Source organism: Pollicipes pollicipes, unplaced genomic scaffold (genome assembly GCF_011947565.3).
Source record: "Pollicipes pollicipes isolate AB1234 unplaced genomic scaffold, Ppol_2.1 Scaffold_4740;HRSCAF=5597_pilon_pilon_pilon, whole genome shotgun sequence".
NCBI lineage: Eukaryota > Metazoa > Arthropoda > Thecostraca > Pollicipedomorpha > Pollicipedidae > Pollicipes > Pollicipes pollicipes.
The window spans coordinates 26,095,045-26,112,980 of NW_023596545.1; the positions used below are offsets into that span (position 1 = coordinate 26,095,045).

General features: G+C 50.9%; 1 protein-coding gene across 1 annotated transcript; it reads right to left on the minus strand.

Annotated features, from left to right (window-relative positions):
• Positions 1-381: 381 nt before the first annotated feature.
• On the minus strand, positions 382-16,944 carry LOC119098110 (neither inactivation nor afterpotential protein C). Its single transcript, XM_037221038.1, has 23 exons — positions 16,845-16,944; positions 15,698-15,761; positions 14,714-14,863; positions 14,122-14,294; positions 13,622-13,726; positions 13,167-13,266; positions 12,325-12,482; positions 11,815-11,963; positions 11,296-11,479; positions 10,895-11,080; positions 10,175-10,363; positions 9,667-9,881; positions 9,312-9,402; positions 8,811-9,027; positions 7,873-8,083; positions 7,280-7,421; positions 6,917-7,070; positions 5,497-5,615; positions 5,047-5,220; positions 4,365-4,542; positions 3,751-3,853; positions 3,251-3,400; positions 382-2,535 (listed from the first exon to the last, which is right to left on the minus strand). Exons 3-23 carry the CDS (start codon positions 14,838-14,840, stop codon positions 2,325-2,327), a joined length of 3,336 nt encoding a protein of 1,111 aa, XP_037076933.1. The 5' UTR covers positions 14,841-14,863; positions 15,698-15,761; positions 16,845-16,944; the 3' UTR covers positions 382-2,324.
• Positions 16,945-17,936: the final 992 nt, after the last annotated feature.

Here is a 17,936-nt window from a genome sequence, read left to right on the forward strand (position 1 = left end):
GAGAGAGCGAGAATAGAGAGAGGAGAGAGAGAGAGAGAGAGAGAGAGAGAGAGAGAGAGAGAGAGGAGAGAGAGAGAGAGAGAGAGAGAGAGAGAGAGAGAGAGAGGAGAGAGAGAGAGAGAGAGGAGAGAGGAGAGAGGGAAGGGAGAAGAGGGAAGAGAGAAGGAGGGAGAGAGAGAGCGGAGAGAGAGAGAGAGCGAGAGAGCAGAGAGAGCGAGAGAGAGAGAGAGAGAGAGTAGAGAGAGAGAGAGAGAGAAGATAAGAATATGAGAGCGGGATAGAGATCCTCTCTCTCTCTCTCTTCTCTCTCTCTCTCTCTCTCTCTCTCTCTCTCTCTCTCTCATCTCTTATATCACTCCCTCTCTCTCTATCCTATCTCTCCTATCCACTCTATAACACTGAAAGGAGCTTATGGCCTTCACATATCCAAAAGTCCATGGCATTGTCGATGTTATGCTCTAGGAATGAGTTATTTTTGACATTCCAACTTTTACGTACAAAATCGAGAAACCAGAGAAACAGATAAGTTTGCAGGCTATGGTAGGTTTCAAGTAGAAATGCGGCTTGATAATACCCGGCTGATTTTTTATTTTTACTTTTTATGTTTTAGCAAGGGATGGAATTATTTGCAGGTTAAGCCTATTCCGTACTGGATGGAAACTTAAGTTTTGGATCGCATTTTGGCATCATTTTCGGCCCGAATAATTGTCCCAAAGTGTTCGTGATCAAGCGGTATGAAGTTTGTTTTATCAAAATCGGCAAGATATTATGGCCAGCAATTGAACTGGGCGCTTGAGGCGCTTTTATGTCTTGCTTTCCCCCCCATACATTTTCAGATCAGTGATGGTGATCGGAGTGGCACGATGAAGGCTGATATGCTACTACTTAGATGACACGACCAACACAGACATCTCGTGGCCAACTTAACACTGCCAAGTCTTCACACTAGTTTGTCCCGTCACTCCAGGACCTTTGCTCACATGCACCTTCTGTTCTTGGTGTCGAACTCCTTCGATACACTGTTTGTCAGAATTGATCCCTCACGGCACCGCTCCTCACATTCCCAGGGTGTCGCTTCTTACTGTGTCTTCAGAATCAGCGTACCACGAAGCAGCCAGGTCACCATGTCTTCGTGACCAAGTCCTACAGGTCAGCTAACTCGGAGACAGACTCAGCTAGGTCACGGGTCAGACTGTGGTCATCTCGCTCGGTGAGATCACACTATCGGAGCTGACGAGCCGCATCTGAATGGGCCAGCCTTCTTAGGAGAGCAGTCAAATGCGCGAATCCCAGAAATACACAACACCATGATTATGGTATTGAGCTCTGGGTTCCAAATGCACTGAGAACAAGTCCAAAAGACAAAACGACAAAGGTTCTGACTTAAATAGTTTTACAACATTGTAATTCTGCGTCAAAGTCCCGTGATAATTCAAGATCTCTGCCCTGGGTTTGCCGAAGGAACTCCCAGCATCCTGAATCACGAAATCCATGTCCCAGCTCTATCGCTGGACTCTGCAAGCGCGGACTCTGAAGCGAAATGCAGTGGGCCCATTTACAAAGCTATTGCCTTAAAGTTACGATGTGCTTAAATCAGGTTAGCTCTGCTACACCTCCTCGCTGTCGTTAAATCTTCAAAGACGCCGACTTGATGACCAGTGACTTGACTCCGCTGGGTGACCGGTGACTTGGGTAGGATGTCAGTTCGTGTCGTCAGTTAGTGGAAGCTACTCTGTGGGCAGTTTCCATGAACTGACGACACCAGGCTGAGTCTGAAAGCTGTCCAGATAGGAAAGAATACGGCCGATTTGTGGCAGGCTCGAAATCCCACACATGTGGTAAAAGATACTCATTAAAAACAGAATCTTCTCATATCACCTGGAGTCATTTTCGTAGGGTTCTGCTTCCAATTTTAACTTGATGAAGGGTCTTTACTAGCATTCAGGAGCTTTCCCTTCATTTTGCGGAAAAATCTAGGATTCAGAGTACTTTTAAATGCTGTCGAGAAATCTGCAGGCATCCGACATTCATTCGAGCACTCAGATTTAAATTTCCAGGGTACCGAATTAACCTAAAAGCTTAGCTGAAAGATCTTCTGGGGTGCCAAATCCATTCATTGACTCCACGGACATAACCCACCCGGGACGTCAGGCGCCGGCCTGAGAGCCGCTCAGGCCGGGTGTCGCTGCTCTGAGGGCTCAGACGAGGAGCTGTAGCCCGCCGCTCAGCCCGTCCCGGCCTCTGGACGTCAGCTCGCCGCTGAGCTCTGATCAGCCGGTGGGCTGCGGCGGACCGCTCAGCTGCCCCCGGGCGGCCGCCGCAGCTCAGTCACTGAGCTCGAGCTCGTCGGGCGGGTCGAGCTCGGTCAGCACGTGCATCTCGGGCGTGATGGAGAGCCGCGGCTGCCGATGCGACTCACTGGCCAGCAGCCGCGTGACGTCTGGGGGCGCGCCGGCGCGCCGCCGACGGCGCACCAGGAACGCGCGCACCATCGCCTGGATCTTGGCGATCTTCTTCACTTCGCGCTCGTACAGCCTGCCGTTGCGCACGCGGCACGGGTCAGGGACCAAGGTCAGAGGCCGGAGGTCAGGGATACTACCCCGTCTCCAGGTGTCGGCCTGGCATCAGATTATGAGAAATGTGTGGAGAAGGCACCAACAACGGTTAAAATAGTACTTGTGGTAATGGTTCATTATAAGTCGTTGGGCGATGCTTATCAATGGCTCAATGGCATCAATGTCACATAACGGCAGCAGTGGTCAGTGCACGGAGCGACGTAAGCACAAACCCACCGTGTACACAGTGGTCTTTAGTGTAGTGACCATTGTCAGTCCCAGTTATCATCATGACGTACGTGTTTCATGCACCAGGTGAACAGCGTAGCAGGACATCAATGCAATACACGAGGGGCAGTATTACAGTCATAGCAACGGACAAAGCATCCATGGTGCATTTTCTCGACCAGTTCCTCTGAAAGACTGAGGCGCAAACTATATCACGAAGTCGCTAGACGGGGAGCAGATGTGCTATAAAAAGAAGCCAATGAATCACGACTCGCTCCGTTGCCAGGCCCTCACTGGAAATCTACGCGTCCGATCATCGGAACGCTCGACCCCACCTGCTCATAAACTCCTCATCATCATCATCCGATCATCGACCCACCTACTCATAAACGCCTCGTCATCATCATCCGATCATCAACCCACCTGCTCATTATCTCCGCCTCATCATAATCCGATCATCGACCCACCTGCTCATAAACTCCTCGTTGAAGTACTTGAGGAAGATCTTCTCCCGGCCGATGATGTAGCCGTCCAGCTTCAGACGCACTAGCAGGAGACGGCAATTCTCCCGTGACACCTCCACCCTCTCGTCGAAGTCGAAGGCCAGAAATTGGTACCTGCCGAAAGTTTGGCACAGCGCGTTTTCGACTAACGCCATGCTGCGACCAATTTACACACGTCAGTCGCGAGGGCCTGTTCTCAATTCGGGAGGTGTTTGCTTCTGGGCCGTCGGTTAATGGCGTCTACATAAGTTCACGCCAAGCTATTGGGGCGACTGACTTTAATGAGTGTCAATACCAGACAAACTTGGGGATTTGTCACCGTTGTTTTGCGATAAATATGAGTTATTCATTTACCATGCTAGTAACAATGCAACCCGAGGGTTAACGAACCACGAGGATACAAGTATTGCAATATCCACCAAACGTCCGGCATCATTACTTTCTCACATCTTATATGCACTAACCGTCTCAGAAACTCCGCAAAAGGTATCCTCTGAGAGAATCCATTTTTCCTGGTTGCGATGGTGTTCACAACTTGCATGCACTTCAGTTGATGAGAAACTAGACCTGCATGGAACAGGGATGCTGGTCAGCATTGTGCGTTGGCATGGTCGGCATTGTGCGTTGGCATGGTCGGCATTGAACACAATCAGGAAGGACTTTAAAGAGGCTCACGAATACCGAACGTCACTTAAACATGATAATTTCACCATTTTCAATTCATGCATCTCAGGAACACGTGGAAGCTGTGCTCCTCATGGGGCAGATCTTGACAGACATGAGCTCTGAGATGAATAAGTGGTCAGCGAAAGACACCGCGTGCAGTCAGAGCCAACGTCCTTCGGGGGGCAAGTTTATCCCCACGCGCAGTACTGTATCAGCCTATCCCCTCCTTCCTCAGAACAACACATTTGTCACACCTTAACCATCCCTGCCCCTACCAACACTTCACCTCCATTTCAGGTCCATGTTGATGGCTCGTTCTGTAGATCAGCTGTTTGCCGAGCACACACTCTGCCTCCGCCAGCACGTCACATCTGTCCCACGCACACCCTCCCAGCAGCAGCCCGTACGTTACCTGTGTCCCAGGTGTTGGCAGCGCCGTCGCCGTTCGGGCGGACGCAGCGCACAAAGTGGGGCGTGCTGTTGATCAGCTTGTGCATGACCTCCATGGCGCTGAAGCGGTAGCAGGAGGCCTGCGTCAGCAGCGCCAGGCCCGTCTGCGAGAGCCGGCCTCGCGACCGCGTGTCGAACCGCTGGAACGAGAGCGCCGGGTTAGGTACGCCGGTGGCGTCTGATGGGTGCTCTGGGCAGGACCTCAGCCTAGGACCATCAGGGTCGATTAACCTCAGACATCGTGGACAGCTTGATCACCATCACGGTTGGTATTTCTGATCGTTCCACATGGTACCCCTTCATAGAGCGGTGACCACCACGGGCATCCCTTCACAGAGCGCCCCATGCGCATGACTGCTAGATCCATTCGAAGTCCATATGGAAAATCTCTAAAGGCAAAGTTTGCAGGAGGATGAACTGAACATTATTATTGTATCGTTTCGTACAATTAAAAAAGCTAGGCAGCAGGTTCTTGGTCCGATGCTCAATTTCTGACTTGCTGGTATGGCTGCAGCTTTGGGTCTGCCTCCTCCAACGCGAAGAGCAGTCACAGCTCTTAGACATAACCGTCCACAACGCCGCCAGGTCCAGATCCACAACGCCGCTAGGCAGACAATGGTCCAGTGGGAGAGCTAGCTCCAGACCTTATTGCCGGTGCCGTCATCGGAGACCTTGGCCTTGCCGCCGGCTTCCCTCTGCGCCTGGTCCCGGTCCATGGTCAAGTTGCCCGTCTTGGTGAGTGGTAGCAGGAACATGGGCGCCACGAACGGGTCCTCCGACTGGCGCAATGTGTCGAACAACTCTGGGTCCAGGTGGTCCTGGGGACCGTCAAGCGAGTGTCAGATCGTGCTCGGGGACGGCGCGAAAGGAAAGATCGCTCTCAGGGACACTGGGTGAGGGCCAGGTAGTCGTGCTTATTTCTGGTTGATACGATCCTGACACGAATAAATCACCCTGCACGATGACAGTAGAGCGAAAGAAGAGAAAGTGACGCAAGCATCTCATTCGTCCTGCAAATGGAGAGGAAGCCCCACTGATAGCTGCATCACTGCAATCAATGTTTCAGGAACCATGCCGCACCCGAGGAACACTACCTTATTTTTCTGCACGATGTCCTTCTTGGAGTAGGAAACCTTCCCGGCGTAGTGGGCAATGCTGAAGCCCTCCTTCTCGGGAATGAAATGGCGACTTTCCACGCTCTCGCGACACGTCTCTGGAATCGGGTAGGCTGTGAGTCGTGAACGCCATTTGCTTAGAACACATGCTCTACAAATACTACTTTCGGAATATGTGCTTGGCAAGTTGTATGTTAATCGCCAGCTCTTTTCTGGTGAGGTCGGACAAGTCTAGAGTTTAGCTTGGGTATATTAATAAACAATGAGGTAGAGTAAATATACAAGTACTAACTAACTAGTACTAACAAACCAGTAAATAAAGAATGAGGAAGAGTTCAACTTAACTGACTCGCATGGCCAGGAAATTACGTTTCCTAAAAGGCCATATTTCTGCAACCCTCCAAAAAAGCTTCATGCAGTTGTAGGCAAAACGAAGCGCAATTCTTTAAAAGGAAGCAACAAGATCTGAAGGTCTTAACGTACAACCTGTCGGATCGGACGCGATTTTCCTGCAACGTTGGGACATCCACGGAACATTGCTTTTCCAATCCACTAGCATGATTCACGCAAAATTTATCAATTACAGATTAATTAAACAAAACCGGTCTAGGGGGGGGGGGGGGGGCTCACATCTCCCTGGTCCTGTGTCACCACGGAACAGGATCCCAGCCTACGATGGAGAAGAGTGTTGACAATCGAACGTCGTTCTGACAGAAGTTTGGCTTGATGTGTGCAATCGGTTACGAGCGTTACAGCGCTCATCATGGATCTGTCCGTTCTTGGGCAGGTTTCAGAGTTAATGTCCAGTCTTGGCCACTACGTAGATATGAAACCAGCAACATGGTGCAGGCGAATATACCTTTCACAAATCAACATGGGATTTCAACGCCGTCCGACCCGTAGTGTTAACAGCAATCGACCTGCAGCCGAGCAACGTCGTGCCATTTGGGCTAGTCTCGAATCTCACATCCGTCCGTCGTATCTTCAGCATAAAGAGGTCTAGGCATGAAAACTACACAGGTGTCACACCCGTTGCAATGTGACATGTACACACCCAAAGTATTTCATTTCACGAATAATTTAGCCGCGGCCACCGAAAGCAGGCAACATTCGAATTGTATCGTTTTCTTTTGCTCAGGTGGATGGCCCGGGCTTGCCCGCGATCATGTGGCGCTGAGGCCATTCTTTGTCACACCCTGTTTTCATCAAATGCGAACATTCCAGCAAAATGATAAAACCCATCTACATGGATATTCAAAAACACTTGGTCCTCTCGCTTAACTGTCGACTTTGGAAACTATCCTCTTGTGAAAAATCCTCATATCTGTCATCACTTCATTTGTCGCACGCCGCAGAAAGTGTGTTGCGTGCTGTGCAAGAATGCAATAGAAATACTTACCGAGTAGCTTCTCGTCGGAAGAGTCTGCTGACAGCGTCGTCTCATCCAGCACCGCCAGCAGGCCTTGTCCCTTCTTCATCAGCATGTCAATGGTGGCGCTGTTGTCGACGAAGTGGAAGGACGGCGCCTCCAGGTCGTCATTGCGGTAGTCCTCCTGAGTGGTGGAAAGGAGACGGATTGCACGACCCAGTCGTGTATCTCTACCAGCATCCATAAGCCGTAGTGACGATTGTTGTATGTGCATCTGAGAAAACATTACGTTTGATTCATGAAGTACCTAGGCCAGCATTTATGCTTAGTGGGTTTCAGCACGCCTTCGAGCATCTACTGCCGATCCGTTGAGATCCGACAAGCAATTCTCACCATTTCCCACTGGAACACCGACTGGTTGTAGAAGGACTGGATCTGTTCGTTGAAGGCGTTGACCACCAGCTGCTCCAAGTAGTTCGTGCTTCTACACTCGAAGCCATACATGTCCAGGATCCCCACCGAGTTGGTCTCCCCGCTGGGGAAGGCACAGGCAGGGTCGCAGACTTAGAGTCAAGTTAAAGCTTCCCATCCAGCAGGGGACTCCGCAACGCTAGAAACATCGGGAGATGGCGAGTGGAGATCACGGATTATGATCTTTCTTGCTCAGAAGTTCTGGGAATGCTACGAGATTGCACGAAGGGCAGCTAAAGCTACCGCAGCTATAATTAGTTGTGGAAATTTCCTGGAAGAGCTCGACCGTCTGGCATACCGAAAGGATTCTAAATCCATGTGCGCATAATTATTTTCAGATCATTTGGGGGCGGGGCGGGTTCATTGAGCTTGACACCCAACAGGGCTCTTTAATAAACGCCAGATAACCACGAGACAGCTTAGGAAATTACATGTCATTTCTAGCATATGTAAAAAATGCAGGACAGCGACACAACCTCGTCACAAAAGGACGCCATCTCGTGCACCGCACTCACAACAGCAGGCGCGTGAGCGTGAAGGCGGCGTTGGTCCAGTTGACGACGCTGTCCACAAGGCGGCCGTACAGGAGGCGGGCCAGCGCGTCCCGCGAGCCGACCGCCTGCGCCGCCGTCTTGGCCTCCTTCACCGGGTCACCGGCCACGATGCTGCAGCGGTGACGCAGCGCCCAGCTCAGCTTCGTCTCGTCCACCGAGAGCAGGAACGACACTGGGAATGGCGGCTTTGGTGTCAGTGTGGTGGCTGAAAGGTCACTGCAAACAGGGGCTCTGTCGGGAAGGAACGCTACTTGTAACAGCGGCTCTTGTGTCAGTCCGACATTAGGTCGAGGGAGCGGTGCTGGGAACATGGCGTGGATATTGTGTTAGGTGGCAACACTGGAAATAGTCACCACGAGCATTTGGAAATTATGGATAAAAATGGCCGCTTCCAACATACGAATGGAGTGCCACTGTAACTAATGTTCGCGCCCGCCCGTCCTGCCGGGTGAGAGGCAGGAGACGCCATATAGCCTCAGCAGCTGAGTGCGTCGTAAAGCCCCAATCACTCATAGCTAATGTTCACTGCGTCAGTAGAGAACTGGATTGGGATCTCAGCGCTAAAGTAATGTTTTTGTTACCACACATGAATCGCAGTCAAAAACATTCTTCAGTTACTCAGAGAGAACAATTATTGGGGAAACTTAAAAATTACGGTCTCCTTTTCCAATCACATGATTGACACTCAAAACGGTTGCCGTTTCGGATACTACAACAACTATCGAACTGAGGGCGAAAAAGCGCAGTGAGCGATGCGCCGAAAGATGAGTATTATGCTCACTAGCAAAATGGCGCTACATATTAAAGCAAATATCACGGACAAAATGCTCATACGTCACCTTATGTTTTGTCCTGAACCAAAATTAACTGAGACGAACATACATAATACCGTCGGTCACCTGTGCTGAGTACATCTTTGTTGGTAATGGAGACCCCATCATCAGCATCCACGAAGTCGACCTCTCCCAGCAAGAGGATGGCAGCCACCACCTTCCTGATGGTCTCCTGTTTGTCCTTGGAGATGTCCAGCGTGTCCAGAGAGCGCTCAAACTCCTTAAACTTCTCCGCGCTCTCCGCCGGGTCGATGTAGCGATGCATAGGTAAGAAGCGGTAACTCTGAATGGACACGCACATACTGTGAACATATGGGCCGTTTCCAAACTATCAATTTATGTAGTTGTTTGTGTACAAATACGAATTCAATTCGGGGGAGCACCTTATAAAAAAGATTGCGGCTTTAGTAAGAGACATATTTTAAACTTGTGAGACAATAGGTTCTTTTCTGGCGCCTTTAGGTCAATTTGTTTCTGGTGGTTGGAAAACTCCTACTTTCACGAAGAGGAGATAAGTATAGGGAGGATGGGCTTAGGTTCCCAAGAGAGATACATAATGATACTTGCATCTTTTTTCTGAAGCTTGTAGATTCCCAATCTTCCACTTTGCTTGAGTCCGTAGAAATACGCATAGAGAGCGTTGAAGGTACCGTCGTTCCTGAAATAGACAGTAGGGCTTCGTTTATCGTTAGGTACTCTGGCGAGTACAGAATATAGAAAGATGCAAAACAAGCAAAAAGAAAGTTACCTCACTTCAAAGCAGGACGGATCCTGGTATGTTAGCAGAGCGGAGCCTTCATATTGAAAGGAAAAATAGGAGCGCAGCTTCTTTCCAGCGAAACGCATGACGCACTAGACGGGGTCGGATCATGCCGAACACCTGATCGCCGCTTTGTAGCGGCGCGCGCGCGGCCGTGCTCACGGTCGGGAGTCGGCGATGCGCCACCTCTCCAGCATGTACACCCAGACGATGACGCCGCTGAGCCGGCCTGTCTTGGCAAAGGTCGTCTCGAGGTAGCGCACCTGGCGCGTCGAAGCCGAGTTGGAGTTGGTGGCAGCACTGCCCAGTAGCTCCACCACAAACTGGGCGCTCTTCACCTTGTCGGCCAGCGGCTGGCTCTGGAGGCGAGCACCGGGCTGGGGTGAGTGCGGAACGAGGTGAAGCTTGGTGGTCTTGTACCCAGCGTTCTTTGCTGGTGAAGGTGAGCAACACATCGATCAGGCTTTAGAGCTTAAGATAAGTAACTCTGGCCTTACCGACACCCTAGCTACAGACAACCTTAGTCTTACAGACAATGCTTACACTATGCTGGTGTGGTGAAAGTCTAACCTTTGGCTATTTGCAAGGCTCCGCGATACTCAAGTCCAATTTTCTTTTTATTTTCAGGGTCAGTCCATGGTATCTTCCTTCACAGTGGACCCAAGCCTACCTTGCCGAGGTGGCAGAGGTGCTCCAGAGCCATGTGGGCGTTGAAGGTCTTGCCGGCGCCGGTCTCACCGGTAAAGACGATCGTCTGCGTCCTCTTGTGGTGGGCCATGTCTTGGTGCGCCCGGTCCGCCACCGCAAACACGTGTGGTGCGTTGTCTGACCGTGCGCGTGACCGGAACGCGTCGTGTGCCTGGGCCGGGTTGAAGCGAAGGCGAGCTGGATGTAGTTACCAGAGATAGGCAGTGGGGCCACTTTCTCATGAGACTGAACTCTGTTATCAACATCCGCATCAGCAAGTTCGTCTCCAACGGTCGCTCCTGACTCAATGAATCGATATCGGCTGCTAACAGGCTGTCTATACCCTGTAGTCTAGCGTTGAAAAGAACACAAATATTGCGGGAAACTAATCATGGCAGACTCTCGTGGATCACTTGGCCTTTCAGGCTAAGGACTGCTTGTTCTTTCATGAGATCATTGGGCTGACCTGACTCTCTCCATCACTTCCGTGGGGGACTGTCGTGAATAAGGGAGCATGCAGGAAGTAATTGGTTTGATTATTGAAATTCAAGGAGACTGCACCCGCTGGCCGCTATCTTTAGCTCCAGTATACATGCATTACTTCCTTTATGGGACGAGAAGTCGGTTTAGAGATTTTGCACTATGTTCACCCCAGCCACAGACCACGGCTTCCAGCCGTCTCACGACGTGGACGTTCCCTGACCTTGGCATCGAAGAGTGCTGTCTCCGAAAATGGATTGATGGCGATCAGGACATCAGCAACAAACGTGTAGATCGTGCCGCGGTTGAAGCGCTTCTCCAGCAGGTTCAGGACGCCGTCATCTGTGACGTCCTCCAGCGCAGCCAGGTCGTCCTGCAGGATCTCCGTCGACTTGGAGTGAGGCCGCGTCTGGAAACATCGCAGACTGACTAGGTTGTGACTCTAGCACCCATAGACCCCATAATCTGTGCCCCCACCTTTCTCCGACCACCGCTCTCATCACAAGGGCGATCGACAGACCTGTCGCAGCCCAGATATCACAGGCGGCTTCCGTGCTGTTGGCTTTACTCATATGAGGCCCACACTAACGGAGATTGACGCCTGTGGTGCGGGCCGACACTGACCCTCAGATAGCCGGCCTTGGACGTGACCGGGGCCGGTTGGAGGCTGGGCCTCGGACCGGTGCCGGCGACCAGCGCCGCCAGCTCCTCCCGGATGTCAGACAGGCGCGGCTCAAGATCGGCCAAAAACGGATGGCTGATGACCTCCTCCATCAGCGGCCGGTTCTCCTGGTTCTTCTCCAGACATCTGTTGCAGAGGGGGTTGCAGGGTCGTGAACAGGACGGTGGACAAACCTTGCGGCAGGTGAGTTATCGTTTTTGGTGTTATTATTGTGCTGATGAGGGGCAGTTGTGACGAGGATGGCATGATGGTGTGAATTATTATTTTCACGTCATTGCTCAAACTTGTACAACTGCGTCAAATTAGATGGTTCGAACACACAATCTCCGTAACAACACAAACAGAGATTTCTCTGGTGTTGGCTAAAAAAAGTTGAAGAAAACAGGGATGGTTGGTCGTCGCTGCACGCGCCACATCAGAGCACGTCCCATCCATGCAAGAGGCTCCTGCCTCGGACGTACTCGACGATGAAGTCGAGGTAGTTCTGACTCCAGTCGGCGGGCCGCGCCAGCGTGGGCGGCGGGTTGCGGGTGATCTGGAACATGGCTCGCACCGGGTGGATGTCGGCCAGCGGCGGCACGCCGTCCCCGAGCTCGATCGCCTGTAACGCCTGGAGCAGCGGCGGGCCGTCGCGTCAGGATTCAAGTGAGCGCCGCCGGGGGCAGGCGGACGCGCCAACCCCCTCCGAACGCCTCTGGCTCCATCGCATCTCACCAGCGGTATGCAGATTACGTTACGGTATCTAGCTGTGACCACTAACGCCTGCAGCTGTTCCGTTTGGGCCGTCGCACGCCCGTCAGTAGTTCATGCGCCACTGAACGTTAGTCCCGACACGGCGGGAGACCCGGCTTACCAGGACCTAGCAGCACCACGGGGCCGGGCTTAACAGTGGAGCAACCGCTCTGAGGGACCAGATGCATCAAGGGACCAGACTTGTCGAGGGACCGGACGTATCGAGGGACCGGACGTGCCGAGGGACCAGACGTACCGAGGGACCAGACGTCGGCGCGGATGTCGTACTCGCTGTCGGGCAGCTGGTCGCAGAGAATGACCTCGGGCGCCATCCAGTAGGGGGTGCCAATGGCCGTGCCGTGCCGACCCATCGTCGACTTGAGGTGGCGAGAGATCCCTATCAAGATGGAAAAGGTCGTGAGCGATCAGCTTACGGGGTCGGTGTTTGGGTGGTTGGGTGACTACATCTGTTCATTACGGTGAAAAGTTGATGTCTTATAGTTAATAATTAAAGTTGATGATTATGTTGATGATTGTGTCGTCTTAAGGTTGATGATTAACCTGCAAGACATCAAATGATGTCTCGCGGGTTAATGGCGTCATATTTCTGCAAGAGTGGCTGAGAGACATAGGAGGAGCAGAGTTGAGATGTCAGAATGCAAAATAAAATGCAGCGAGGGAGGGGTGTCGGCGGACGTTGGGAAACGAGTGGCGTATTCTTGAAATGCGAAATTCCCTGCCGGACACTCCGAACCGTTTCTGTCGCTAGAAAACGATGAACCGTCTTGACAACAGCTATCGTAAGTCAATGTACTATCAATAACACGGCAGAAAATAACTGAAGATGGCTGCAACGCGCGTGGTGGGAATCAAGGTTACCGGGGTCCGCACAGCCAAAACCACGAGAACGTATGTAAGTACAACAATCTACTTCTATACGTCTAGGCTTCTCCGTTTCACGGGAATCGTTGCCTCGTGTTCCTACAGCATAAAAAGACAACTGATTTAAGCCCAGTATCATAGAGCTGTCGCGCTCCAACCGTATGGTGTCTAGACATCATAACTGTCGAACAGCGCGTACCAAAGTCGATAAGTTTCACATCTCCCTCGGCCGTGATCAGAATGTTCTGCCCTTTGATGTCACGGTGCATGACGTGGTTCCGATGCAAGTGGCAGGCGGCCTGCGAAGACAGGACATTTGGAGATGACGAACCCACTCACCAAACATCTTTGCTTGGGTTCGGCTCGGGCGCGGTCCACCTCCGCCACTGTATCGGTTCTGATAACATGCAATTGTATTGATCTGGTAGGAACCATGCCTACGCTGCCTGAAATTGAGTGCATGAGGGTCTAAGAGGACATCACATTTAACAAATCACAGATGAGCACCGAAGCTTTGCCCTAATGACATTCCGCAACAATTCACATACCTTTATCTCAGAGACATGGGACAGATGCGCTCCCTGCTTCGCCTTACCTACATGTAACTGCTAAACCAGGTTTACTGAGTGGCCACTGTTTGGCAGCTCGGCCTACCTGAGCGGCGTGGTACAGGATGTAAGCGATATGATCCTCCTGCATGAGCTGACCCTGCTCCTTGAGCCGTCGGGTCAGGTCCGTCGATGATCCTCCCGAGCAATACTGTCGCCCGGGCCGCTGAGTCAGTGATGAACGCTCACGCGCCACTGCACAACCAGCCCTACTTCAACACTGCACATTACGCGTGCTAGTTGTACATTCAGCCACTAAACAATCGTTTTTTTAGACACTTGTGGACCAGTCGTTGCTAACAGCTCTCTCCATCTAACGAAAGAACCAAATTAAAGTGGCACGAATCTCGCCTTGTCACGATTTCATTTCATTGTGAATTAGCCACTTCCCTTTTGTTTATCATTCTACAGTTGACTTGAAGGCTACTTCTTCCTTATCTCTTTCATTTACACCCAACTATTTTTGGCGCATCGTTGGCTTAAAGGAACATGGAGGAAGCTTCTACTGAAATGTGACTCTGGCTTGTAACCAGACTGCCTGTTTACCTCCATTGCTATCCATATTTGTTCGACACCATTGCTCTGGATCTTCCTAAAAACTCCGTAAAGTTTTGGGATGTTAGGATGCACGGAGAGATCTTTCAGTATTCTGTACTCCTCTTCAATATCTGGGAAGTTCTCTTCGGTGTTTTCAATTATCTTAATGACGACATGACACCCTGTGTAGTCAAACAAACGCAGTTGTCAGGACCTAGTCACATTCCTTAACTTTTGTGTTTTCTGTCCCCTCTGCCACCCTCAATAAGTTTTGTCACTTCTTCTTGTTGACTGCAAGTGACGGCATTTTACAATCATCGCTGTGAGAGAATTATAGCGTACTATTGATATCGTGGACTTATGCAGCCCATTTCCGTTTCTCACCAAATGTAAAGCGTACATTATCAACCAAGCAAACTCAGCGGGAAAATTTGGGCAACTCGGCGCTTCAACTTCACTGGTTTACATTTTTTACACAGGCTGTTGGTGACCAACGACATTCATGCACCACGCGTCACGTCTTCTTACGACAGGCAAAGTCGCTTCGACCGACGCCCTCTCCGCCAGCCAGAGCCAGTCGGTGCAGCCTGAGCGTCATCACCTGAGCCCTTATCCCTGGCCAGGTGGATCTCTCCGTAGGTGCCCTCAGCGATGCGGTCGCCGAGCTCGTACAGGTCGGACGGGTCGGCCAGCTCGTCCACCCGCAGGTATCGGCCGCTGGGAGCCATGCCGCGCCGCGCCGAGCCCGCACCTGCCGCCGGCGCACCGGCACGTTCAGCCTCCTCGTGTGGGGCACCACCGACACGCGGGCGGCGGGAGGACCAGGCCACTGCGGCGGCGGCGGTCGTTGCGGTCACGTTCTCAGTCCAGCACGCTGGGGTGAGGCGACAAGACTGCTGGTGTTGAGTCGTTATGCACTTGAGTTTTGCAAAGGGGTGCAAAGTCATACCCTTGAGGTTTTCTCATCATCGTTCTTGATTCAAGGTGTCGTGAAGAATGACATCAGATATGCTACCCATAACTGCATTTGAGGACGGTGTTTGGCTAGATATATATGTTGGAGTAATTGCCAGGTGCAAAGACGAGCAATTTAATGTACTCTCTTTCATCCTTTTTATTTAATCGCCAAAATGCCGGCATTTGACGGCATTTGAGGATAGTTTGATTTTGATCATGATGATGAATGTTACGTAAAAGTACGACAGACTTGGTGCATTCTTTCCTTCATTCCTTTTATTCGAGTTTCACCAAAATGCCACGAAATGGCGAAGTTTTCATGAGGAAGGATGATCTTTTTGTAGGTGAATGCAAATAAGATTAATAAAAGCCAATATGATCACAAGTTATCTTAACGAAAAGGACCCAAAAGAGATCGAATCAGCTGCATGGCTCGACTTAAATAAAATGTGCCTTTCTCTGTGGTTGACACAATGTAAATATGTACATCGGCACTATAAGACAGCTTATCTAAAAAGTGTGGGCTTTGATATTTCATAACCGCTAAGCTGGAGGTGGCCTGTACTGCCCGGAGTATTTACATTGCAGAATATTGGCATATCCACGGGATTTGGAGAGGCGTCCTTACCGTAGATCTATGCGTATCCTGGTAAGCTGTTGTCTTCTCTCTCGTTCCGCTGCGTAGAACTCGACTGCAAACGTACAAAATGAGTCGAAACGAGGTGAGAGACGCAGATAAACATTGCACCTTGACATTCTAAGAGAAATACTCGCCTGTTACGCATGCAGCAACGGAACTGAAAGTGACGGACTGGCAGTTATGACCTGATGAAGGCGACAACGACCCTGCCAGGCGTGATTTACAGGCATCCAGTGCAATCATCATTCTCCACATAATTTCTTGCACATGCAGTTGCATTCGTACATGAAGGCGCTCGATTTTTATCTCCTTTTTCCTTTAGACTGACGTGACTAAAAGTGGTCGCGTGCTCTGGGTAGTAGCATGAGGTGACCATTTTTTTTTGTGGGTGCCGTATGTTCACCATAATCGACGCGTCCCTAAGCCACAAATAATAAAAAGCGAGACTTGGCGGTCGGTGGGCAGCATCAGAGGACGAACGCCCGGCATGGACAAAGCTGCACCGGCAGCATTCTCAAACGCTACTGTATGTTTGAGACGTTCGCCGTGTCACGTCTGAGAACGCAGCCCGTCCGCTGATGCTTGTTTTGGCTGAGAGCTAGATCCTCCTGCCGTATTCGGCATAACGCTCGTTGGCAGTGCTCCAGCTGCCTTCTTTAGGTCATACATTGCCTCCCTTCAGTTCTGATCCTAGATATGCAATAGACACATCATCATCGAACAAGTCAAAGCGCAAGACATTCCTACCTCCATCAGATGATTTTGGCCTACGCTGTGCGTTTGCGGTCGATTTATGCGCAATGGAATAAGGGAGAAATCCCAAATAGTCCAGTGCACGCACCTATCTACGGAAAAGACCCTCCCCAGACCTACTCAGGCCCACCTCATCGTTAAATTTCTAGTTATAGTGGCGTTGTGCTTTGCACTCACTCATCACCTGTCAAAAGAACTCCGGGCATCTGCAGCACAGTGGATGCGAGATGTCAGTGAGCAAACACTTTTTAGGCGCGATGATTGCTGCTGAGGGTTCAACGTGAATATACATTTTATGACCACTGTGCATCACACTGTAAATCTGTGCCAAGGGCACTGCACAGCTCTAATGAAGCGCCACCGCCTGTACCCCGTTGCTCACCTGCCAGCGATGTGTCGTCCCCAGTCGCGCGGTCCGGTCGCGGGTCAGATGGCGGCGTGGGTCAGGCCTCGGGCGTCAGGCGTCGGCACCGAGCTTGACGAGCGGCCGACCCCACCTAACTGTCCGGGCCCGGCCGCCCCGGGGCGTGGGGCTTCCGGCCGCGAAGCCTTTAAGCTCGTTACGGAGGCCCTACCGCTGCCGGCGCCCGCTGCTGTACCGATTCCAAGCCGCTCAAACACTACCTGTATCCGACGTAACGACAGATTGCTGGTGGTGACCGGTGCCAATGGGGTTTCCTGTCATTGGAAACTTGCAGGTATTCTGGGAGACGAGAGGCATTTGACCGTGCTATTCTGCAGAACGCGTCTCGCATTTGGTATGAGCCTCATGGTGCATGTGATATTAGACTGATGTCGCATTTTATTTCAGCCTGATGTCACATCTTATTTTAGCCTGATGTCGCATCTTATTTTAACCTGATGTCGCATCTTATTTTAGCCTGATGTCGCATCTGATATTAGCCAGATGTCGCATCTGACAGTAGCCTGATGTCGCATCTGACCTCAGCCTGGTGTCACATCTTATTTTAGCATGATGTCGCATCTGATGCTAGCTTGGTGGCGCCGTAATGGATGGAAGCTCCGGGACATGTGGACTATCTCCGCCAATCTGAACGAGTAACAGCCATTGAAGTCTTTAAGAAAGCGATAATTTATTGAGGTACATAGCTACATAAATTATTACCAAGGGTCTCAGCTGAATGCAAGATTGCCAATGAACTGTAGAATACATTTTCTTTGGCAACTAGCTCATCGTTCAGTTGGACGACTCTGCGCATCGTTGCGCATACCGTGGCAAAAGGCCGCAGATTTGACATAATATGCATGTCAATGATTATCTTTACTTAGGAGATCAAGGGAGACACGCAGAAATACATATATTGAAATCGTGCGGTATTTCATGAGCAAATCCAGAAAGTTGGCACATCTGTGGATCGCTAAAACGTTTTTCAGTACGACATTTTTACGTATTCAGATCGCATTTATCCTTGTTATTTGCTATACATACCTTCATAAAAATTTCAGCATACTT

Coding starts and splice junctions, on each gene's coding strand:
- LOC119098110 (XM_037221038.1), bottom strand. CDS start 14,840: ATGGCTCCCAGCGGCCGATACCTGCGGGTGGACGAGCTGGCCGACCCG. Junction 10,364..10,894: donor CAGCACTCTTCGATGCCAAG/GTCAGGGAACGT, acceptor AACCCGGCCCAG/GCACACGACGCGTTCCGGTC. Junction 4,543..5,046: donor ATGACGGCACCGGCAATAAG/GTCTGGAGCTAG, acceptor CTCTCGTTCCAG/CGGTTCGACACGCGGTCGCG.